This window comes from Abrus precatorius, unplaced genomic scaffold (genome assembly GCF_003935025.1).
Source record: "Abrus precatorius isolate BTA unplaced genomic scaffold, Abrus_2018 Scaffold2, whole genome shotgun sequence".
NCBI classification, from domain to species: Eukaryota; Viridiplantae; Streptophyta; class Magnoliopsida; order Fabales; family Fabaceae; genus Abrus; species Abrus precatorius.
Window position 1 is genome coordinate 3,633,240 of NW_020874362.1, and position 25,158 is coordinate 3,658,397.

The 25,158-nt window shown below is 33.9% G+C and overlaps 3 protein-coding genes across 4 annotated transcripts; 2 read left to right on the forward strand and 1 right to left on the reverse strand.

Annotated features, from left to right (window-relative positions):
* Nucleotides 1-9,522: 9,522 nt before the first annotated feature.
* On the forward strand, nucleotides 9,523-11,988 carry LOC113858652 (PGR5-like protein 1B, chloroplastic). The gene is made up of 7 exons (XM_027491376.1): nucleotides 9,523-9,732; nucleotides 9,929-9,991; nucleotides 10,114-10,200; nucleotides 10,568-10,805; nucleotides 11,006-11,079; nucleotides 11,228-11,326; nucleotides 11,577-11,988. Exons 1-7 carry the CDS (start codon nucleotides 9,541-9,543, stop codon nucleotides 11,655-11,657), a joined length of 834 nt encoding a protein of 277 aa, XP_027347177.1. The 5' UTR covers nucleotides 9,523-9,540; the 3' UTR covers nucleotides 11,658-11,988.
* A 1,214-nt stretch (nucleotides 11,989-13,202) lies between these two features.
* Nucleotides 13,203-15,844, reverse strand: LOC113858654 (uncharacterized protein RAB5IF homolog). 2 transcript variants are annotated; one of them, XM_027491378.1, is made up of 4 exons: nucleotides 15,406-15,844; nucleotides 14,941-15,044; nucleotides 13,805-13,934; nucleotides 13,203-13,686 (listed from the first exon to the last, which is right to left on the reverse strand). In XM_027491378.1, exons 1-4 carry the CDS (start codon nucleotides 15,508-15,510, stop codon nucleotides 13,648-13,650), a joined length of 378 nt encoding a protein of 125 aa, XP_027347179.1. In that variant the 5' UTR covers nucleotides 15,511-15,844; the 3' UTR covers nucleotides 13,203-13,647. The 2 variants fall into 2 exon arrangements, with proteins under 2 accessions (XP_027347179.1, XP_027347178.1); XM_027491377.1 differs by having other exon boundaries at nucleotides 13,327-13,934; nucleotides 15,406-15,795.
* A 3,033-nt stretch (nucleotides 15,845-18,877) lies between these two features.
* LOC113858651 (oxysterol-binding protein-related protein 3C-like) lies at nucleotides 18,878-24,604 on the forward strand. The gene is made up of 10 exons (XM_027491375.1): nucleotides 18,878-19,091; nucleotides 20,488-20,581; nucleotides 20,920-21,036; nucleotides 21,119-21,191; nucleotides 21,475-21,593; nucleotides 21,793-21,914; nucleotides 22,333-22,509; nucleotides 22,890-23,034; nucleotides 23,816-23,994; nucleotides 24,120-24,604. Exons 1-10 carry the CDS (start codon nucleotides 19,000-19,002, stop codon nucleotides 24,367-24,369), a joined length of 1,368 nt encoding a protein of 455 aa, XP_027347176.1. The 5' UTR covers nucleotides 18,878-18,999; the 3' UTR covers nucleotides 24,370-24,604.
* Nucleotides 24,605-25,158: the final 554 nt, after the last annotated feature.

Here is a 25,158-nt window from a genome sequence, read left to right on the forward strand (position 1 = left end):
TTTGAATTCATTAAAATAAGTTACTTTGCACTGCCATGCACTTTTTTTGGGTCTATTGTGGCTCTAGAGGTAAAATAATGTGTTAATGTTGACTTAAGTATATATGCCTCGATTAAGGATAGCAACTTGGCATGTCATTGGTACAAAAGTAAAGAGTTCTTACGTTAACAAATTTAATAGACCACAAGGTCATCTAATTAATTGTATCTAATGTCATACAATGTTTCGTTTAGAAACTAGGTAAAATCAAAATGGATAATAAAATAGTGTCGAAGAAGTACAAATAGGCTAAATAACTTGAATGGTTGGTACAGTAATCTGCAGAGTTAAGATAACAATACATGACTTTATTGCATTTACATGTATGTAATTTATTATTTAGCAAGAAGTATGGTGTTTAAATTCTATTGTGTGTAAAGTTCTTTCATACCAACAACAACTACGAGTTGTGAGCGATAATTAACCTCATATTCTTTAAACTCGAGAATATTTGTGATATTTGATGGATAAAAACAAATAGGCTAAATGTTGGGGTGGCATCTCTCGTGCTCTTTATTACAAAGAGAGTGAGATGTAACATTGGCTTGCAAGTTGCAAGGGCCAATACTCTGCATGTTGTTGCATATTGCAAGAAAAATAAGATGAAAGATAGACATACACGCACACTAGCCACTGGCTTGTGGGCTGGATAATCCTATGACAATATGGACAATACGGTGCCCCCACACAGAAGACCCAGTTCGTGATTCATTAATTTCCATCCTTATCGATTATATTCCTTCCATGTGATGATATATTATAAAACAAGACTATGAATACGTCTTAATTCGTCCAAATTTGAGGCCTGGTTGTGACCCAAGAATAATATCCCCTCATCAAACAAAAAACGGAATAAATTAGTATCAATGTCACACTCAACCAAAAGTCGAGTTTCTAGTTGTGTGAACTTTCCAACGGTTGAGCGTTTTAAGAGGATAAGATTAGTTAAAATTCATAAGTTTGTGATAAGGGAAGGGCCCCAAGGAAAATGCAATGGAACGCCTCATTATTGGCTTGTTCTTTTCTTGGGACACAAGAGCCTACCTGAGAGCCCTGCTATTCAAAAATGAATGGAAAGAGACATGGAGACACAGACACCACTGAATGGGAACACAAACTAGTTTTGGAGACACTGTAGGCCTAATGATGCTGCTTGTTATTCCATCCAAATTCTGCATACTATGTAGTACATCGTGCTTCCCTCTTCTTTCCCCACTATGACTCCTCTAAACTCACTACCAAATATTATTATTCATCATCAATTTAATATTAAATTAAGTTTTATTTGCATAATATATATTTAATGTTAAGTAGTTTTTTCTACATTAAATATTAAATAAAAATTGTAATCTTGTATATTTGTGTTTAAGTGTATTTACTGAGACTTAAATTCGAAATAACATGTTCAGTTGAAACTATGATTTAGAATATTTATTACTAATAATTACAATATTTAGTCTTTTTAAAATTTATTAAAATTTAAAATAGTCAAAAAGATTTTTAAAATAAAATAAATAATGAATACACTATTACATATATTAAAGACATTTTTCTAAACCAATTCAACACCTATAATTAATAATGATATATCATTATGAATCAATACCAAAGAGTAAGTCAATTTATTTTATTTCCCTTTACGGGGGAGAAGTGGCACCTAATGATCGATACTCATGTCTCGTCAACATCACTAAGTTTGCTTGTAGGAATGAAGTTCAGATTAAAAAATTAAGAGAGTCAAAGGTTGAAAATGTATAATGGGACTAAGATGATGATGCCATGTCAAAGATGTATTGAAGTGGGCATGCAGTCATCATAGAACTTGTCTGAAGCCGTCATGATCCTGTTTTGATGTTACACCGTTTCATTATATAAAACTTTGCTTGTTATGTTTATAGTATAAAAAGCTTTACATCCTATATCAATGGCCCGGGGATTCTGCATGCCTACAAATTAATTGACAAAAACTTTGCTTAATTAGAAAAGCATAGTTTTATGAGCAAGCATCCATCATCATCTCAAAAGCTTTCTTATTCTAATGCGATAGCATATCAGCAACATGTCACATTGTCTTTTCCAATTCTTTTTTTATATTTTCAGCTGAGACTTTAAATTATATATATTTATATATATATATATATATATATTAAGTACGTCTCGAAATAGCTTAGAGGTTGAGCATATTAATAATTCAGCTAATGACAGTAACTCTTTGACGTGTCAAATTAATAACTGGAAAAAAAATATTAGTAATACATTCTTTTTAAAAATTATGTTGAAAGAATGTAGCATTAGCATTCCTCAACTGAAATACTGCTTCTAATAAAATACCAAAGTCGGGCTACAGAATATGACTTTAAAATGAAATTGAGTAGAAAAGTATTTGAGGGTGATTGCGGTAGGGAACTTTTAACTGTCCACCCAACTAGCATTGATGTTCCAATTGATAGAAATTTTGAGCAATACATCAAATTATACTAGAAAAAATATAGCCCAAGATGATCTCAATTATTATGTGAGCATTATACTTATGGACAAGAGTGCTGAACCACTGGTTAAAATTGTTTCTGTTTCAGCAAGCTGGTGAAACATAATTACACATTTCATCTGTCTGGTCATCTATCTGCAAGAACTGTCCAACCTGGTCACAGCAACAGAGTTACTACTCATGCTTTCCCTCTTTCCCACTTTGTATGTTAAGATATTATGTGGAAATGTTTTCTGAACATAGTTATTTTGATATGGGGAGAAAAAATGAATCTAAGTAGATAGAAAGTGATGAGAAAATTAACGAACTTGAAAACTCTTCAATGTGAGAGAAACATGAAAAAAGATGAAAGGAAAATTTATTAAATAAATAACTATGTTCTTATTTAAAACATGAATTTATAAATAGACACGAGAGAATTTAAAGAAAATGCAAAATAAAAAATCTCTCTGCTTATTTGTTTAACACGAGACAGTAAAATAAATTAAAAGGTGGTGAATCCTACAACTTTTTCTTTTCTCTACTATTTTTCTCCTATCAAAGAAAATTAAAATATTTATCACTTTAATTTTTCTATTTCATTTTTACCAAATAAATCAGGTTCTCACATTTTTAAGTTTTCATGTGACATGTGAAGAAAAATATAAATAAATGTAATAAAATACGATATAAGTGTTAAAGAAATTATTTCAAGTAATGAAACTCAATATTATACACGCATTTTAAGACATTACTACTCCTACTTGCGCTATTTCCAAATTGGGTTTTACTCTCAGCCACCAAACAAGATCAAGTGGTATGCATGGGAGAAATGTTTTATTTTAAACTTACAATTTTTAAGGATTTATAGGATAATGTAAGTCCTAATCTTTGTAATCCGTTTCATTCAGACTTCGGAACCTTGTTTGTCTAATTGTCTCGTCCCAACGTAAAATCACAAACATCAATTCCTTTCATGCATGCACATCTTCACCATGGATTCTAATCTGAGATTGTTTATGTGATGTCCAGCACATTTCAGTGATTCGGTGCCGTTTTTTTTTTACTCCCTAAACAAATAAATAATATTTTAATAAGTGAATAATAACTTCATTTGGCTATAAATAGCCGCGAGGAATGAAATTGAGGGGCGCATCGCAAGAGTATTTATCAAGCATTGATAGAATTCTAGTGAGAGAAAAAAAACAGAGTGTTAAGTAAATCCTAAGAGTGTGAGAAAAATACATTGGAGTGGGTATCATCTTTATTTCTTCTTGGTATTACAAAATTTGTAATATTTGAATAGGAAGTGGGTCTCACTGGGTACACTATATTTTACATCTCTTGTGTGATAAAGTGTTGAAAGGATATTGTAAATATCCCGAGATATAGTGGAATATTTTTCGGAGTTTGTCCGTGGTTTTTCTTCCACATTGGAGGTTTTCCACGTTAAATATTGGTGTTCTTTATCTGCTTATTTTATTCAGTTAGAATAATTCTTAGTATGCTCTGTGATTGCAGTTTAGTCTGATCTTCCACATCAAAAAAGAATTATTTCTGTTATCCTTCCGTGGCTGATTGTTGGATTGCTGGATAAGTGTGTTATTTGTATTAGTGTTGTAACTGGAAAGGTTCTGGCTAAGGAAAGACTTGGTATTTAAGTGATCTGTTGTGATCCACCTCTCTTTCCTGGGAAGTATTCCAGTGCACACTTTACAAGTTACACCGCTGCGCTGCTAAATCTATTTATTAGATCTGAATTATTGCTTGTCAGTTTACGTCAGAATTTTAATTTACATGTCCAATTTTTTCTGCATTAGAGGCCCAACAAGTGGTATCAGAGCTTAAGTTGGGCTCTGTATCACCGAGTGTAAATTAAATGGAGGAGAACGTAGGTACCATGGTGAAGCTGACAGCAACAAACTACTCCATTTGGAAGCCAAAAATGGAGGACATACTTTTCTACAAGGACTTGTATGATCCTGTGGAAAAGGGAGATCAAAAGCCAGAAGACGTGAAGGATGAGGATTGGAAAAAGACACACCGGAAGGTCGTCAGTTTAATTAGGCAGTGGGTGGATATATGCATATTCCACCATGTTGCCACAGAGACGAATGCCCAGACTCTGTGGAACAAAATTGAACAAATGTATCAAAGGAAGACTGCACAGAATAAAGCTTTCGTTATTCGGAAGCTGGTGAATTTAAAATATCAAGATGGAAGATCAGTTGCAGAACACTTGAATGATTTCCAACACATGGTAAACCAGCTAGTTACCATGGAGATAAAACTTGATGAAGAATTGCAGGCGCTGTTACTTTTGAGTTCTTTACCAGATAGCTGGGAGACTCTGGTGGTGTCATTAAGCAACTCTGCTCCTGAAGGAAAATTGACTTTGTCTCAAGTCAAAGACAGCATGTTTAATGAAGAAACAAGGAGAAAAGACTCTGGGCAAGCAGTTCCCATGCCCTTGTCACAGAGAACAGGGGGAGAAGTAAGAGCAGAGGACGAAGTAACAAATCCAGAGATAAGTCATAGTCTCAGCCCAGAAGAAAATTTAAGTGTTACCACTGCGGTGAAGAAGGGCACATCAAAAGAAATTGTAAAGCCTGGAAGAACAGAGAGAAGAAAGACCGACGAAACTCTAGATCGGATGACGATGAAAATACTGCATCCCCTGTGACAACTGGAGATGTGGTAGTACTATCTGTTGAAGAAGAAGAAGAGTGTCAAGTTACAGACTCATGTGATGAATGGGTCATTGACTCAGCAGCATCTTATCATGCAACTTCTCACAAGGACTTCTTTACTGTGTACAAAGCAGGAGACTTTGGTAAAGTAAAGATGGGCAATAGCAGTATCGCAGATATTGTGGGAATTGGTGATGTGTGCATTCAAACCAATACAGGATGCACAATAACACTAAAAGATGTGCGTCATGTGCTAGATCTGCGTCTGAATTTGATCTCTGTGCGTGCTTTGGATCTAGCTGATTACGACAACCATTTTGGTAACGGCAAGTGGAGGCTTACCAAAGGATCGTTGTTGGTTGCTAGAGGCACAGTAAATTCAACGTTGTATAAAACTCAAGTGAAGCTGATTAAGGGCGGATTGAATGCAGTCGAGGATGATGCTTCACCAAATTTGTGGCACAAAAGATTGGCTCATATAAGTGAAAAAGAATTGCAGATTTTGGCAAGAAAGTCCCTTATCCCGTTTGCCAAAAATAAAAAGCTGAATCCTTGTGATCACTGTTTGTTTGGCAAACATCATAGAGTGTCTTTCAGCAAAACGTCGAAGCTGAAAGAGAATATTTTGGAGATGGATCATTCTGATGTATGTGGACCCATGGAAGTGGAGAGTCTTGGTGGTAGCAGATATTACGTGACGTTTATTGATGATGCTTCACGAAAATTGTGGGTGTACTTCTTAAGAACGAAGGACCAGGTTTTTCAATGCTTCAAAAGGTTTTATGCAATGGTGGAGAGACAGGCTGGTAAACCTTTGAAGTGTCTTCGCACGGATAATGGGGGTGAATATACTTCCCATGAATTCAAGAATTATTGTGCTGAGCATGGCATCAGGCATGAGAAGACGGTACCTGGAACCCCACAACATAATGGTGTGGCCGAACGAATCAATAGAACCATTATGGAGAAAGTAAGATGCATGTTAAGAATGGCAAAACTGCCTAAGCCATTCTGGGGTGAAGCTGTTCTAACGGCAAGCTACCTTATTAACCGATCTCCATCTGTTCCTTTGGGCTTCGATATCCCTAAGAGAGTATGGTCCAGACATGATGTTAAATACTCTCATTTGAAAGTGTTTGGATGCAAAGCTTTTGCTCATGTGAGTAAGGAACGAAGACAAAAACTTGATGATAGAGCCAATCCTTGCATATTTCTGGGCTACGGAGATGAGGAATTTGGCTACAGGTTATGGGATCCAGAAAATAAGAAAGTTATTAGAAGCAGAGATGTAGTATTCCATGAGCAAGAAACTATGTCGGATTCTGCTTCACCAAAAATCAGAGAACCAGGTGGTAAGGTTGATCTCACACCAATTGTTTCTCCTAAAAATGCCACAGTAGGGGGAGAGTGTGATGGAGAACTTAGGGTTGATAATGAGCCAGCAATAGAAGATGGTGATGATGAAGGTGTTGAGCAAGAAAACCCAAAAGCTCCACCTCAGCATCGGAAATCAAGTAGACCACACCAGCCATCTACAGAGTACCCTAATTCGACGTATATTACCATCACTAAAGAGGGGGAGCCAGAAAACTTTGAAGAAGTTCAGACTCATAAGGATAAATCCCAGTGGATGAAAGCCATGCAAGAAGAAATGGATTCCCTAGTGAAGAATGATACTTATGAGTTGGTTAAGCTCCCTAAAGGCAGAAAAGCCTTGAAAAATAAATGGGTGTTCAAGCTTAAGAAAGATGGTGACAAGTTGTTGAAGTACAAGGCTCGCTTAGTCATAAAAGGTTTTGGACAAAAGCGAGGAATAGATTTTGATGAAATCTTCTCTCCAGTTGTGAAGATGAGCTCTATTCAAGTTATACTCGGATTGGTGGCTAGCTTGGATCTGGAGCTTGAACAGCTAGATGTAAAGACTGCGTTTCTTCATGGAGACCTTGATGAAGAAATCTACATGGAGCAACCATAAGGTTTTGAGGAGACTGGAAAGGAGCATATGGTTTGCAGATTGAAGAAGAGCTTGTATGGATTGAAACAGGCTCCAAGACAGTGGTATAAGAAATTTGACTCGTTCATGGCGAGTCATCGATATGCCAAGACTGGTGCAGATCATTGTGTATTTGTCAAGACATTTCCAGGTGATAAATTCATTATTCTTCTGTTGTATGTAGATGATATGTTGATAGTGGGACAGGATGCGAAGCTGATTGGTGATTTGAAGAAGGAATTGTCAAAGTTTTTTGATATGAAAGATCTGGGCCCTGCAAAACAGATTTTGGGCATGCAGATCATGCGAGACCGAAAATCCAAGAGGTTGTGGTTATCGCATGAACGGTATGTGAATCGAATTCTGGACAGATTCAACATGAAGACGGCTAAACCAGTTAGTACACCGTTGGCCAATCACTTCAAACTCAGCAAAAGAAGTTGTCCTACAAGTCAAGAAGAAAAAGAAGCTATGGCGGGTATTCCATACTCCTCAGCAGTCGGGAGTTTGATGTATGCCATGGTTTGTACGAGGCCAGATATAGCTCATGCGGTCGGAGTTGTTAGCAGGTATCTTTCCAATCCTGGAAAAGAGCATTGGGAAGCAGTGAAGTGGATCTTGAGATATCTGAAAGGTAGTTATAATATGTGCTTGAGCTTTGGAATACCTAACCCAGTTCTTGAAGGATACACAGATGCAGATATGGCAGGTGACCTGGATAGTAGAAAATCTACTTCAGGACTTGTGTTTACCTTTGCAGGGGGAGCTATATCTTGGCAATCCAAATTGCAGAAATGTGTGGCCTTATCAACTACTGAAGCTGAGTATGTTGCCATGACTGAAGCAGGAAAGGAAATGCTTTGGTTAAAGAGGTTTCTTTAACAACTGGGAATTGAGCAGAAAAGGTACGTTATCCATTGCGATAGCCAAAGCGCATTGGATTTAAGTAAGAATGCGATGTATCACTCTCGCACGAAGCACATTGATGTCAGATATCATTGGCTGCGTCAGGCAGTGGAAGAACAAGAGTTCAAGCTAGATAAGATTCACACGGATAAAAATCCTGTTGATATGATGACGAAAGTTGTTGCACGAGAAAAACATCAACAATGTGTCAAGCTGATTGGCATGGATCGCATGTGAAGATTCCAAGAGTGCATCTTTGTGCTGGAGGGGGAGAATTGTGATGTCCAGCACATTTCAGTGATTCAGTGCCGTTTTTTTTTACTCCCTAAACAAATAAATAATATTTTAATAAGTGAATAGTAACTTCATTTGGCTATAAATAGCCGTGAGGAATGAAATTGAGGGGCGCATCGCAAGAGTATTTATCAAGCATTGATAGAATTCTAGTGCGAGAAAAAAAAATAGAGTGTTGAGTAAATCCTAAGAATGTGAGAAAAATATACTGGGGTGGGTATCATCTTTATTTCTTCTTGGTATTACAAAATTTGTAATATTTGAATAGGAAGTGGGTCTCACTGGGTACACTATATTTTACATCTCTTGTGTGATAGAGTGTTGAAAGGATATTGTAAATATCCCGAGATATAGTGAAATATTTTTCGAAGTTTGTCCTGTGGTTTTTCTTCCACATTGGAGGTTTTCCACGTTAAATATTGGTGTTCTTTATCTGCTTATTTTATTCAGTTAGAATAATTCTTAGTATGCTTTGTGGTTGCAGTTTAGTCTGATCTTCCACATCAGAAAAGAATTATTTCTGTTATCCTTCCGTGGCTGATTGTTGGATTGTTGGATAAGTGTGTTATTTGTATTAGTGTTGTAACTGGAAAAGTTCTGGCTAAAGAAAGACTTGGTATTTAAGTGATCTGTTGTGATCCACCTCTCTTTCCTGGGAAGTATTCCAGTGCACACTTTACAAGTTACACCGCTGTATTGCTAAATCTATTTATTAGATCTGAATTATTACTCGCCAGTTTACATCAGAATTTTAATTTACACGTCCAATTTTTTCTGCATTAGAGGCCCAACAGTTTATTCGCAGAATCTGACAATGTTGGATAGATAGCTAAGAAGCTTGAGACGCTGCCTTTGGGAATGACAATGCACATTTTCTGTAAATACTATTTCACACACGTGATTTATTTATTTTGGTCAACATAGTCTAAATCAGACCCAAAGGCCGAAGCCCAATTGTAACATAGTTAAAGGCGCGAGACCAAGCCGAGTGGCTTCGCAGAAACAAAAGCAGATTAAAAATATTTTGGACCAATTGGGTTGGGCGGAACAGATATTTAGGCACGAGGGCAATTGTGTCCAATTTTGGACTATTTATGTGGTGAGAACGAATGGCACATCACACGTGCAGTTGTTAAGGGTGGTGTGGGCTAATGGCCTGCACGAGCACTTCACACGTGATGCAATCGACGCTCCTCGAATTACCGAGAACAAACCGCCGTACCTCCGCCAAAAGCCACCGTGTCTCCGCCACCTCCGACCACCACCCTGAGGGACCCTACTGCATCTACGTTGGCCCTCTCGAAACCGCCAATAAAGAGACACTCGAAGCGCTTTATTGCCAAGTAATTATAATTCTCATTTCTCCGAATAATTTTATACACTTTTACTCTAAACTCCAATTTCTGCATATTTTCAGCTTAAGATGATAAATATTAGAGAAATAATTAGCAAATTGATGATGAAAACATTTGTAGAATTGACCACACAATAGACACTTTAGCTTCATTTAACATGCTCACACTTTGCTTCTTGCAATAGGCACGTGATGCTTATTATAGTGGTCAACCTTTGATCGTTGATGACATGTTTGATAGAATAGAGGTACATTCCTTCCACTGTTTAACATATAATACTCGACATTTATGTGTGTTGTGTATATTGTAAGTCACTGTTTAACAATGTAGACTGATTTTACTTCGATTGATATGAAACTATGGAAACAGTTAAGGCTTAGATGGTATGGTTCAAAATCAGTTGTCAAGTATCCTCGGTGCAGTATCAGGAGGCAATCAACATATGCTGATGCTGAGGTACTTTTCTCCTGAATTTAAGATTAACCTGTGGTTGTATGACCTGGTTGTGATTTGGCATTGATGTCTATTTAGTTATCCTTGTCGCGGACTTCGGATGATACCCTGAATTGTTTCGAGAATGCATTGCGAGAGTATTTTCACTTCTTGATTCTTTATGTGGTTGAGAGAAAGTTAAGCTTGTGTGTAATGTGATCATGTATTTCTAATATCTACTCTATTGAATGTCTCTAGTAGCTACATTTTTATTCTAGTTAGGGCTTCCTACCCCGTGCTCTCTGTTTTTCTTTTCTCCCCCCCCCCCCCCCCCGTCTTTGCTCTTGGTTTATTCTTCACTAGAATATTGAGTGGTGTGGTCGTAGGGCAGGAAGATCTGTCTATGGCTTTTGCATTAGCAAGCACATGGGCCATGTTCCTTGCATTTGGCAGTTTAGCATGTGTTGGACCCATACCGTACACTGTTGGCATGGCTTATCAAAATGCATTCGATTCAGGATTGTTATATGGTCCCCAAACGTCCGGACTAGGATTTCTGGCCTTGGTGAATAGCATCATTTTCAGTGTGCTCGGTTTTGTCATTGGATACCCAGTTGCTTCAGCTTCAGGTAAAAAACATTTTGCTGGTTTTTCCCCCTTCATCATCTTATGCCTTAATTTTCAAATTTGTACTTCAAGCAATATTTCACTTGCCAAGCTCTTATAATTTAGTTGACTTGTGAATTCCTTATAGTAGAATTTTCATTCTGTAACCTCAAAATTGATTATTGACGACATTACCTCTTCTTCTATATCTGTATTTTCACAGTTAAAGTGCTTCAAGGCCTGTGGAGGAATGACTTGGTGGCACTAAAAGGTGCATGTCCTAGTTGTGGAGAAGAGGTCAGTAATTGCAGTAACTGTCATATAAGCCTCTTCTCCATCTTGTCCCTAAATTTATGTTTTTACATCTGTCCAGCTTGTGAGGCACATAGTTAAGATTTAATTTCACTTAACTCATTCACATTGAGTTGGATTCATTTTGTTTCAGGTATTTGCATTTGTCAGAATGGACAGGAATGTTGACTCACCTCACAGAGCAGATTGTCATGTGTGTGAATGCTTATTAGAATTTCGAACTAAAGTGGAGGTAACAATTTATTGATCTTTTAAAACTTTTTGCAGAAGCACATAAACTAGACTGTTATTTACTTTTTCTATATTTAAGAGAATTGAGTATGGCTATGCTATAATTTGCAATGCATGTTGATGACGTGCATGGTAGAGAGCGTATTTGTTTCTCCTCAATTTTTCATCCTCTGCACCCAATAAATAAATAAATGTATCTACCAAAAGATGATGCTGCACTTTGAATGACACATGGTGTTATCATCTTTCAGCAATCGGTTTCAACATTAGGCAGACAGTGGGTTTATGGCCGTATTTATCTTGTTTCACTAAGAGGCAGATCCCGACAATGACAGCTGTGAATTTCTTCCCAGCATATGAGACTTGCTTGTGTTTAGGTTATAGCAAGGATCAGAGTACCGTCAACTCCTTTCGTATTCTTATTTTTAGTCTAGAACAGTTTTGCCTGAAACTGATTTGAAATACTTCCCGTAAAGACCTGTTAATGAATGGACAACTAATTTTTATTATTTGATTGTATGTTAGTGTTGTGCTAGATTTTGGAGGTGCATTTTGATATGTAAACTTCGAGCCCTTTTATTTGATATTGTGATTTATGACATCAAATTGAATTCTTAGGAGTATTGAATTCTCGTGACAATCGATGTCTCATGTAAATCAGAATCCCGATTATCATGTATACAAGTTGATTGTAATATGTCAGAGACCGAGTTATATGCCCTCTTTATTATTGTCGTTGTTTTGTTCATGGTAGTATTGATTGCCGGGGCCATTGTTGCTTTAGTTTTGCTTCTTGTTACCTTTCCGATTACTTATTGGCAAGGTCTTATTTAAGACCCGACCACCACTATCACCATCATGTTTGGAACGCTGAATCTTGTTTTCCTTCTATGCTCTGTTCCATGAAATATGATGTCCACAATCTTTAGCCCAAAGAAAAAATAGGTTTCCATACCATGCCTCATTTTGGAAAATCATGAATAATTTCCCGCATGAAATTAAAAGATTTCGTGCAATATGGGATGAGCTTTTATTTTTGGCTTTTAACCCCTCTCATTTCTATTAATGAAAATACAAATTATCCGCATTTTCTGAAAACGATTCATTCCTGGGAGGTTAAAACTTCAAGGTATGAAATTACAGGACCCTACGCATGATAAAAATATTTAGGGGTTAAAACGTAAATGAGTGTCAAAACCGGCCTAGATCAACTTCTCCCCAAGTGTGCCTTAACTCTATAATGATTACTGCACAATTACTTCCCCCATTTTATTTTCCGCCGGTTGGAAATCAAATCTTAAAAGGTCCAAAATTGCAGTCAAATTATTTTTTTCAGTAATAAATAACATTCTATTTTATGACATTAGTAATAAATTATGTGATGGAGAAAATAAAAAAAATTAATTGCAGCATGTCACTTCAAGGAGAAATTATTACGTGATCCAAACCATGTAGTTCTAGTTACTTACAATTGACAAGACCATGGAAGTCTAAGACCACTCTAAAAAAATTTCCACTCCAAGGGCTAGAGGGGAAAGGGGTCATCTTACTCTAGTCAGAACTTATCACAAGTTCTAAGGAAAACAAAAGTACCTTTAATAAAATCGAATTAACAAAAATTGAACTGTATCCTTTTGTTGCTAATTTTATTTAGTTAAAACTTCAGATTACTTTAACTTCTTTTTCAATTTTACTTTTCATGCTAAACTAATTAACTCTTAACTCGTGGTAACTTGCTTTATACTAAAAGAGAAACGCGTTAAAATCTAAACCCCATATATAGCAAATGCTAGGTCAGAAAAAGTAAAAAAAATAATCTTGTAGGGGAACTGCATCGCTTTGCTCATCTACAAATTAGTGATGATATTTGTATAATAAATCGTACAAATGTTCGGGCATTTTACCATAACCATCATCAACACACAACATATGATCCTTAAACAATCAGTTCACAGCAGCCGCAATCAAAACAGCTACATCAAGATCAACCAAAAAAGCGGGAATCCATTCAGGAATTCTATATGTATGGCATAAACATCAAGGATAAATGATCCCACAGAATTTGCCTGCAACAATTTTATTTCACCGTTCAACAAACATAATTTTGATTGTCATCAGTTCTGCAACATACAATTTGCTGTAGTACGAGGTGTCATTAGAATGGCTTGGACTAAAATAGCTATTACCATGGAAAGCAGAAGCTAGCGTTCATGCATTGCAAAATCAGAACATTTTACACAGAAGTAAAGCAGATAACTGCAAATCGGGCAACTGTAATCAAGTAAAACTTTCAACCGTGTTGAAGCTTCAATGCCCGGCCAATCAGAAGTGTGCTAAACTGTAAACTAGAATCCAGGAAAGCTGCACACATACATGAAACGTGAAGTCAGATTGTAGAGTAGTTAACAAAAGCCTTGGGGAGTGAATAAAATCTTCACTTTCTGCAGAAAACAAAGCAATGACCAACATAACATTTTACCAGGAAAAGAGTTATAGAAGCAAAAAGTCCCTCTTGAAGGAGGGCTCCATGACCACCAAGCTCTTCCTCGTCAACCTTTAATATTATTGCATAATAACTATATATAATCCCAGAGGACAACACTAAAAATCTGCAAAACAGGAAGACAATTAACAAATAATAAACATCAAACTTCTAGACAGTGTTAATGGGGTGGTGTCACATGAAATGGTTGTCAAGAACCGCTACTGAGATATAAACATAAACAGTGCTTGTATTAATCAAAGAAGTGAGATTAACTCAGTACAAAAGTGACTAACAATGAACAGAAGAAATAATTTCTAAGGAGAAAGGGCTACAAGAAGAAGAGAAAGAGACATAGCGAGAATTCGTCAACCTCCAATTCTCACACCTTCTTTACCTTTTATCCTCCCTCTAGGACCTCCACCATGCTGCACATTACCATTCTGTTGCATCTAAATGTGCCACCTCAGCATAAAGGTTCATAACATCACATTTAATTACAGATGCCATAAATGTTCCACGTAGATTTAAATCAAGCCTTTAATAAAATGCCAGGACATAAACTATGAAATAAACTATGAATTAAGCCTGAGAAAATTTATACCTAGTAAAGTCTCAATAACTCATCAAACGTTCTGCTAATAAAATTCATGATCGTACAAAGTAAAACTGATTTCTGCAACTAAAGATCACTCGATTTCTGTAGCATGAACCTCGTTGATGAATTTATTTTTATAGAGATTGCAAGATGTTTTTCTAAAACACAAATAGTAGTACATTGAATTGGTAAAAATGAAAATAACTCCAAAGAGGCCACCTCCTCTATTTGTTGAGTTTATGTTGCTGTAGCGCAACACATTCATGCAATCTCCAAAGTCTTGTAACTAAAACAGCAGCTTCATATGCATAACATCCACTACTGTTGCTAAATTTAGGTCAAATCTCTATCACTTTTGAAGTTTTAATCATTCTAGATTTGAGCATTGCACCATTTGGTAGACAATCAAGACCAATGAAAGAGGCCATTATCGTCATTTGCACATAATATCACATCAGTAAATACAGTCAATCTACAACTTCAATAACACACAGTTACAAAATAAACATTTTGATTCGAAGTGAAAAAAACTTACAGGATAAACCATATTCCTCCAACCAAAGGTATGGCACCCCAAAGGAATCCACACACAAGGCCAAGCACTTGTCTAATCCAATGCAATACGTCTCCCAATTGATCCTATTTGGAAGTAACAGATAGACAGAGAGACAAGGGTTGTTAGCATATGATTAAATCAATTAAGTAACCGCTGCATAGAACAACGTAGCAAAAACGAGAACCCCTAACCACTTCAAACTTCAACTATGACAGCACTAAGTAAAATGAATCTTAATCTTGATCATGCACTATATAAGAAATTGAGAACATATTATATCATTGACATGCTTATTTTTATTTATTTTTTGCTTACCCAAAATTCGGGAAGGCCATTAAATTCAACTCAGAAAGTCCAAAATTAATAATTTCATTTAAACCGAAATTTCAACAAACATCTCATACGAGGAATGGATCTACAAAAAATGAAATTGTAAAAACAAACCTTGTCCCAGGAAGCTTCAGGATCAAACAATTTGGCGAATTTGGAAGGAGAGAGGTGACCGTTCTGGTGCTGATGATTCAATTTAACAGATTTACCTTCTTTCATAGTGAGAGAGGAAACAATGAAGTTGAATCAAAACAAAGGGTTAAGCGAGTAATGGGGGAAGTGAACTACTTCACACAAAGTTTGGGTTTTTCAATCGTTATTGGTCAATGATTGTTGATTAGGTTATCAATCGTTGAGAAACGGCGACACTGGAAGAAGAAGGAACTCAGAGAAAGTTAGGGTTTTGAATCGAAAGTGAAAAAAAGTAAAAAAGAATCTGAATGGAAATTAAAAATTTCAGGAGTTTGGTGTTTGATCTGTTATCTCTCTGTAATTTTCTGATTCTCAAATGTCAATAGATGAGGTTACTTGGTGCTGCGTTGTACTCTGACACAAATTTTGCTTTATCATAAATTTAGATTTAAATATATTCAATTTAATTTTTCAGTTTAATTAGAAATGCCAGATGTTATATCTTCCTTTATCTGCTTATCAACGGTTTGCGAATCAGATTATTATCAAATTTAAATTAAAATTTCAGAAATACAGTTTAAAAAATATTTTTCACTGGTTCCTTATCTTATAATCATTAAGTGGGTGCTTAACTTAATTTATTATATCCTTATGATTTTTTAGATAAATGAGTTGTGTACGTGGAATTAAAAAAAATTAATTTTAAATATATTCAATGACTATTTTAAAATTAAATGAATTTTATTGTAATTATTAATAATACTAATTTTGTTTTATTAAATAAAATAACAAGATAAATTTTAACATATCAAATTATAAAAAATAATTTTAATTTATTTTAATTTTAAAATATAAATATTTAATGAAAAATATTAGTTTAATATGGTGAAAAGGAGAATTAAAACATAAAACGTCAACTACACTATGTTGCTGCATAATCTATTACATCACATGGGAGCACTCACATAAACAATGCTTAGCACTCTGAATGTGCAAGTTGCACTAAGAACAAATAGGATTTTCAGTTTAATGCCTATCAAATTTCAATAAATTTATTCGTAGAGCATTATGCATAGTAAGCCATAAAAGAAAGCAAAATTTTCAGATATTTTCAATCGCTAGAGCCATCTCCACCGTTAATTTTGCCTTAAAGTTTTTGTATTACATCAGCCAAAAATATGTGTCCCTCACTAATATTTACCATTTTTTACAATAGCTCTAAATATAAATATTAGGTGTTGAATTATTAAGTATCATTTGAATATTTTTTAGTTTCTCAATTCATCACATAACAACTAAATCACCAAATAAGAGCCTTTATATATTCACCCAAAAACAAATATTTTATATATTCATTTGATCATAAAGAAAGCCTAATTAAGAATCATTACTTTACCAAAATGACGATTAATCAGTTATAGTTTGAAAAAATTATTAAAACTACTTTCATTTAAATTTTATACTTGTAAATTAATTATATGTATGTTTGAAAAATAATTTTTTTCCTAAGTTATAAAATGTTGTCTTTAAAGTTATATTTAGGAGTTGGATTTAAGAAGAGAAGAGAAAAGAAAAGAGAGGTTAAAAAAGTTTTAATCTTGTTTGAAAATTATTTAATAAGTAAATAAAATTTTGAAATTTTAATTTTTTTAAAATTTTAAATTTTCAAGTGATGTTTGTTTTAATTTTTTAATATTAATTTTAAAATTATTAATTTTTATATAAAAATATTATCTTTTATTTTTTATAAAAATAAAAAAATATAACATTTAATAATATTTTTATATAATTAAATCATTTATCATTCTCTTTTTTCAATATTAAACATAAAAAAAAATTAACCTCTTTCTCAATCCTTTTACATCCTCTTCTTCTCACTTTAAACATAAAAAAATATTATCATTTCTTTGCACTCACGCCTATGCCTCTCTTGTCTCCACCTGCTACTTCTCCTACTCTAACTCCTGCTAAAGTAAGAGTAAAGCCCTTTCACTTGCACCCATCTCCCCTTCCAAAGCTCTCGATCCCAGCCTCTCCATCATGTATCCGGATCCCTTTTTGTTGTAGCGGAAAATAGACGTTCAATTCTATTTTTTCTTAGACGAAAATAGAGAAAAAAAAATTATCCAAAATTAATTTAAGTAAATTTCGCATACTTGAGATGAGAAGAGAAGAATTGGGTGTGGAGAAGAGGAAAATATGAATGGATGGAGATGGAGAGAGCGGTGGTAAGAGGTAGTGGTAGAAAAAGAGAAGGGTAAAGGAGTTGGGTATGAAAAAAAACAAAATAAAATAAAAAGTGAATATAAGAGTGGAGTAAGAAAAGAAAGAAAAAAGTTGGATATAAAATAGAGAGAAGAAACGATTTGGGTATCGGAGGAAAAAAAATCAAATATAAAAATTAGTGAGGGAGTGTTAGATATAAATATAAGAGAAAAAAAATATAAATTTCGTTTAAATTAATTATATATATATATATTTATTTTTTATTTTTTTTATTGAACTGAATGTCTAGCTTATGTTACAACTAGAGGAGATCCGAGATACATCTATCATCTATCATCTCTCTTCCTCTTGCAATGTGTTAACTTTGCAATTTTTTTAATTTTAAGAAAATTTATATTTATTTAAGTAAAAATAAAACTGAAAATTAATTCGTTATAATTTATATATAAAAGTTTATCTAACCACTTAATATTGGTAAAAAAAAAATTATTAAATTTATTTGTTTGATATTAATTTTTTAGTTGTTACTCACATAAATTACCTTAAAAAACGTATTACTTGGTTTTTAACAAAGTAATTGTTAATTTTTTAAAATTCATTTTTTTTACCAATATAAATTCTCCCTTATTTATAAAAACTATCTCTCTTTCAAAATACAACATTATTCTAAAAAGTTTGTGAGAAATTTTTTTACAAGACACATTGTAAGTTTTTTAATATTTATTATCCATAAAAATTAATAGGATAGATTTTTTAATAACACAAAAATAAAATATAACTTTTTTAAGTGTATGAAAAAACTAAAACTAAAAATTGAAATATTTATTTATGAAATATTTTTTTATATATGATATTTAAAAAATAAATATATAAAAAATATGATATTTTTTAAAAACTATCAAAGTTTAAAAATTGTCAGTAACTATTTTTGACTCAAGTACATAAATTCAAAGATCAGAAAATTATTAATAGCAATTTTTTTAAAAAAATATATAAAAATTTAAAAATTATTAATGATAATTTTAAAATAATAATTAAATATCAAAAAAGTAACCAGACGTATGACAATTAAAAAAAAAAAACATGTTTCCGAAATTTTGCAAAACAATTCATATTCTTATATATATATATATAAAACATACATAAAAAAAAAACCTTTATTTACTCGTTTTGTTTTCCTTTTCACTTTAAAAAACCTAACGAATTACGCTACACATTCTTTTCTCTCTCGTCAATTAGCACTTTGTGTTGGAGTTTGAATTTGATTTGGACGAGCTTGGAGGTTGGCTACTTGTTTTGGTTCTGAATCTGATCGAATTCTGAATTAGGGTTTAAGATTTAGGGAGAGAGATGGGTAGCCCCCCGAAGCAGGACGAAAATAAGGGTTTCTTTGCCACCGTGTCTTCAATGTTCAGCAACGCTATGCAGCGATCCGTCAATGGGTACTGCATCTTTTCCATTCCTTCCTTAATTCACTTCAAAGCTTCCATTTTTATCATATCTGTATATGCCCATATTCTAATAGTCGTAACTGTTTGTTCACACTCCTCATGCTGTTTGTTCTCTTCCCTTATGATCATAGTTTCAGCTTTCAAGTTTCATTTGATGATTACCTTATGTTGATTTTTCACTTGTAGTTCTAGCTGGATATGAATGTTCCCTTAGTTTCAGGGAGTAGTTTAGTCTAAAACCGAACTAGATCTAATTATAAACCCTCTTATTATCATTATTTTTTTTAAAACGGGTTTGATTTTTGCTAATCCAGTTTTAAACTTATTTTAAACGTGCTTATGAATACTTTGAAGGACTGATGTCCACACTTCATAAATGCAAGTGGTACCAGGGAAGGGACCAAATGGAGTAGCAGGATGAATTCAATGGGCAATGTGACAACAACTTTTTTAATTATCTTTCAATTTGTGCACTAATGATGAATGTCTATGATGTAACCCACAACGGGAAATCTTGAAATGGAGATGGTTTTGGAGAAATGGCGTTGTTTGACAATTCATGGGAGTGAGAGCACACAAGACGTGCCATCGGAGCATATCTCACAGGGGCCAAGAACACAGCTTTTCTGGATTAACGGTGGCACAATCAGACTGGTTATTAAAGAATCAAAACTACGAGAGATCACTATTGAGTATAGATAGGAATTGAATAGTCATTTGGATTCCCAATCAACCAACCAGTTTTGAATCCAGTTGTTTTTAGTTATCCAGATTTGAAAATTAAATGAACCTAAGTAGCCGGTTTTGTTACTAAGCCAAGATTTATCATCTGTTTTTGACGTAGTTTGGGGTCACGTGTGTGCTTGAACCTGCATCTATAGTGTGAAAATGTTCCCCTGTTGCTCATGTAATTCAAATGCTTCACCTGGATTATACATGGTTCCCACGTAGGATATTGCATTCTTACAAGACATGAATGGATATAGTACAAACAAAGACGTGTTATTGTTTTGGATTAATACCATTTCAAGGAAAAAGCCAACAACATACTGGGAAGTTTTTTCAGCAAATAATTGTTACTTTGAACAATTTTGTGCATCATCATGGACGGAGATTACTTTACTTTCATTAGATCATGAGAATAATGTTGCATAATTTTTTTTAAAAGAAAGTTATCCATTCCTAAACAAAAGAAATATCAAGTAGTCAAACACAATTCTGAGAAAGAACAAAACAAACACAAATTAACTGAATGCTAAAATAACTAATAAATCTATGAGACTCAGCCAATTCTGGCGGCCTAATTATCTGTTGGTGTCCTCACTAAGATTTGCAATGATTATAAGAGGAATTTAAACTTATTTAGATGCTTCTCCTTTGTTTCTAGGCTTCTTGGATATGAAGGTGTAGAAGTCATAAATCCAGAGGGAGGTCAAGATGATGTGGAGGAGGAAGCTCGAAGAGGAAGATGGAAACAGGAGGTGCTTATTTAGTCTGTTTATTTTTTTTGTAAAGCTTCTTTATTTTCAGGCTTTTTCTGGTATTTTTTATTTTGAACTCCCTGTTTGGACATTTAAAATGATCTTTGTAGTAACCACTTTGGCACTCCCGTAAGTTAAATTGTTGTTTTGTTTTCCAGTTTTATTGTATGTTGAGGATAAGTATGCTGACATTTTTTTTAGTTTTATTTTATTTTTCTCTTCTTTGGCAAATGCCTCATTCATACATGCTCATATTTTGAACATTATTATCTCTTTTCTCCTTTTGGCTCTTTTGAACATTATTATCTCTTTTCTCCTTTTGGCTCTTGTATATAAAGGAAAGAGATGGTTACTGGAAGATGATGCAGAAATATATTGGCTCAGACGTAACATCAATGGTGACACTACCAGTTATTATATTTGAACCAATGACTATGCTTCAGAAAATGGCTGAGGTCTGCTGGCTAAAGTTTTTCCATTGTTGATGAATCATAATTTGTTTTGTCAATTGATTGAATTTTAAATTTCATGAACTAGTTGATGGAGTACTCCTACTTATTAGATCAGGCAGATGAATCAGAGGATCCATACATGCAATTGGCGTATGCATGTGAGTTAGTTTTTCTCCTTGTATTTTCTATTTTAACTCTTTTTAAATTGAATTTAGAAGTTATCCTAAGGATATTTTTTAGATAGGAATGAATGACAAACAAGAAGCATATGAAGCATTCTAACTAGTTTTGATTAAGGATTTGCTGGCTGATATCAAATATCTTCACCTGAGGCTTGCTGTAGTAGTTCTTGTTCTTCTTATTGCATTGAAGTAACTATAGCATCAGGCACGCACTTTTCTTATTATTGCTTCACTATTGTAATTTCTTTAATCATCACAGCATCATGGGCTATATCTGTGTACTTTGCATACCAACGAACCTGGAAGCCTTTTAATCCTATCCTTGGAGAGACCTATGAAATGGTTAACCATGGTGGAATTACATTTCTTGCAGAACAGGTATCTTTTCAGTTTGTGATTCTCATGGAAACTCTCTGATACATGACTTTCTACATTTCACTCTCTCACCATGTCTCTTTTATATATTGTTTTGGAAGAAACACCACTGCTCTTGGTTTCTTATTTTGTTAGGTCAAAACAAAGTATATGGGTGTTGTACTTTTCTCTGTGTATCTAAAAAAAATATTTAAAATTTCAGGTGAGTCATCATCCTCCAATGAGTGCTGGACATGCTGAGAATGAGCATTTTATGTATGATGTTACTTCAAAGTTGAAAACCAAGTTTTTGGGAAATTCTGTAGATGTTTATCCTGTTGGAAGGTAATGAATATATAGCATTCGTTTATTGGATTTCATCTGTTTTATCATTTTATTCTTGTTGTTACTTATGTTGTTTGTATTCTTCCAAGTTCCAACTCTGATTTCTGCATTCTCCCACTCTCTTACTGGAAGAGTTTATGTGTCTTCTTTTTGCTCTCAAGAGACTATAAGTTTCCTCAAGCAGGGTAGAGACATTTATGGTGGTATTTAATGAATATGCGGAAGCTAAATGTAATGCTTTCTGAAGATCTCCATACAAGATTGCCATTGTAGTTCCATGAAGAATTTTGATAAACTGTTATAGATTCAATCTTATAGTGGTCATTCAACAAAATAATTCTTAATTTAATCCTAGTTGTTCTGATCTGAATTATCTATTTTTTTGTTATTTGCTATTTAAGGACTTGTATGTTTGCAGAACACGAGTGACCCTTAAGAGGAATGGTGTAATCTTAGATTTGGTGCCGCCTCCCACAAAGGTCAACAACCTCATATTTGGCCGGACTTGGATTGATTCACCTGGGGAAATGATAATGACAAATTTGACAACTGGAGACAAAGCTGTGCTATATTTTCAACCATGTGGATGGTTTGGGTCTGTAACATTTCTGTTTCTACTAAAATTAATACTTTTTAATTTAGATATTCAAATTTTGAGCAATTATGTTCGTCTATTACTAGTTTGAGTTCAATGTATAATGAAGTTAAAATAATTGTCTTGGTAATATGGCATTAACTGTTCCTGTTTCACCTGACTATTCAATTTGATTGATCGCTACTTGTTACTTACCAATTTGTGCATGTTAAAACTGAGTTATATAAAGATAATTGAGTGGCCTCGAATTTTGCTTCTGTCTTCAGTTATGTTTTCTATATTTTACTTCATCTTTGTCCATTCAGCTGTTTAGGTATCTCACTATTGTCATTATATACAACCTTTAATTAGACTCTCACCTATTTCCTGATCTGCTGCAGAGCTGGTCGATATGAAGTGGATGGATATGTTTATAATTCTTCTGAGGAGCCTAAAATATTAATGACTGGGAAATGGAATGAGTCTATGAGTTATCAACCTTGTGATTCAGAAGGAGAGCCTCTTCCAGGCACAGAATTGAAAGAGGTATTTCTTTTAATAAAAAATCTTCAGAGTTATCTACTGTTAAAGTTCAGTAACTTAGCTTCAAATGCTTGGTACTATGCTATTTTCTTGGTCTTACTGTTTGATGACAAATCATTGGCTCATTGCCCATCTAGCCATGCACTTGGTATGTTAGAGTTTGAGACTCATGCAGATAGACATAATCTCTTTCCAGTTAAGGAATGTTCCCTAGACAAGAATGCATGGTGATCCATGTGAATATCCTTCACGATCACCCAACTTGAGTACCTAGCCAACTCAACATGTTCCCACAACCACTCAAGATGAAAAGAACAAATTTTCTTTTCCCTCTTCTATCAAGCATCGAAGTGGTGACATCAAACTTAACAAAATTTTCAACTATTTCTACTTTTTTTTTCATTCTTGTATAGTAAATGATGATTTATAGTTAATCTATGGATGAGCTCTTTTCTTTTTTAAGAAATCTGAATTAGTGCTGGTGAGTTCAAACTTATTTTGAAATGCTATTCATATAAAAAAACTTCATGACGTAATGCAAGAAGACAATGATATATTCAAGCATCTTTTGTTGGTTGGTTTCTTATAGTTATCTGTTCGCAAGATGCATAAATCTTTACAATCCATCTTTTCAGTGTTGATGGTGAATTATTTTGATTAGAGGTTGTAACCATTGCAATCAATAAGACATGCCTCTCTGAGAAATGAAGTAAATTTGCACTTAAACTCTACTGATATATTAATTGGTAAGGACACTAATACCTTCTGTGATTTTATTCTGCAGGTTTGGCATGTTGCTGATGTTCCACCAGATGATAAATTCCAGTATACATATTTCGCCCATAAAATAAACAGCTTTGACACCGCCCCTAGAAAGCTGTTAGCATCAGACTCTCGTCTACGCCCAGATAGATATGCACTTGAAATGGGTGATCTGTCAAAAGCTGGAACAGAAAAGAGCAGGTTCCTTGCCCATTCTCTTGTTCCCCCTCTGTTCCCTTGTGCCCAAAAACATAGCATAGCATTTTAGAAGCAATTCAAGTATAAAATTGAGTAAAACTTTAACATGGTCTATGTTGTCTTCTCAGTTTGGAGGACAAGCAGCGTGCTGAAAAGAGAACCCGAGAGGCAAAAGGGGATAACTTCACGCCAAGATGGTTTGATTTAACTGAAGAAGTGACTCCAACTCCTTGGGGTGATTTGGAAATCTATCAATATAATGGTAAATACACTGGACATCGAGCTACTGCAGATAACTCGGGAAGCATTGATGATAATGTTGATGTTAAATCAATTGAATTCAATCCATGGCAGTATGGTAATTTGGCCACGGAATGAATTTGCTTTGGGTTTGTGGATGCTGCGTTAGTTCATTTAACTTTTTACATATACGTGGAAAAAATTTGTAATTTTGGTTTTGTTGACTTGTCTACATTGTAATTTCGACAGTTCTCTTTATGCCCACATTAGTATTTCGATTATGATATTGAATATTTTGAATGGATGGTGGGTGTAGTGGTTACTTCAACTTGTAAATATCCGTTGCTTTTGAACAAGTGAAACATGGTTTTGTTAGTGTTCTTTTTTTAATTTCTTTCTACACATCCCATGATAGGATGTGATTTTTACGTCCTCCTGCTTCCTTAAAAAGTAAGGTAAATATAATTTTTGAAAAAGTTATTAAATATTATAGATTGTTAATTTTAATCAGATGGTTAAAATTGTATTACAGAAAACTAGTTATTTAAGTTAGATTTATAAAAAGATAAATTGATAATTTTATATTCTTCTTTCTCAGTGAAAATTATGAGTCTAAAGTTTATATTTTTTATACATAATTTATTAGACAATATTCAATATAGTTATCATAAAATATACAGATTTTGAAATCAGTAATGTAATAGTTTATTTCTTTCCTGTAATCTAAATGGCAATATCTTTATCCAAAAAAATATAATATTAAAAAATTTAGAATCTTATTTATGTTTTTTCTTCATCGTCTTTTTTTTTTTTTTCTATCTTACTCTCATTTTATTAACACCATTAAAAATTCATAAATAACAGAGTTTTAACACACAAAAATTTAAACTAATAAAACAATATATTTCTTTCACTTTCTATGGGAAT

Bases quoted from the DNA above. Each gene is read 5' to 3' on its own strand.
- LOC113858651 (XM_027491375.1), top strand. From the start codon at position 19,000: ATGGGTAGCCCCCCGAAGCAGGACGAAAATAAGGGTTTCTTTGCCACC. The intron at 20,582-20,919 runs GTGCTTATTTAG...TTGTATATAAAG, and splicing joins GAGGAAGATGGAAACAGGAG to GAAAGAGATGGTTACTGGAA. The intron at 21,037-21,118 runs GTCTGCTGGCTA...TTCATGAACTAG, and splicing joins TGCTTCAGAAAATGGCTGAG to TTGATGGAGTACTCCTACTT.
- LOC113858654 (XM_027491377.1), bottom strand. From the start codon at position 15,510: ATGAAAGAAGGTAAATCTGTTAAATTGAATCATCAGCACCAGAACGGT. The intron at 15,045-15,405 runs GTTTGTTTTTAC...ACTTCCAAATAG, and splicing joins CTGAAGCTTCCTGGGACAAG to GATCAATTGGGAGACGTATT. The intron at 13,935-14,940 runs GTAAGTTTTTTT...CCTGTTTTGCAG, and splicing joins GGAGGAATATGGTTTATCCT to ATTTTTAGTGTTGTCCTCTG.
- LOC113858652 (XM_027491376.1), top strand. From the start codon at position 9,541: ATGGCCTGCACGAGCACTTCACACGTGATGCAATCGACGCTCCTCGAA. The intron at 9,992-10,113 runs GTACATTCCTTC...CTATGGAAACAG, and splicing joins ACATGTTTGATAGAATAGAG to TTAAGGCTTAGATGGTATGG. The intron at 11,327-11,576 runs GTAACAATTTAT...ATCATCTTTCAG, and splicing joins AATTTCGAACTAAAGTGGAG to CAATCGGTTTCAACATTAGG.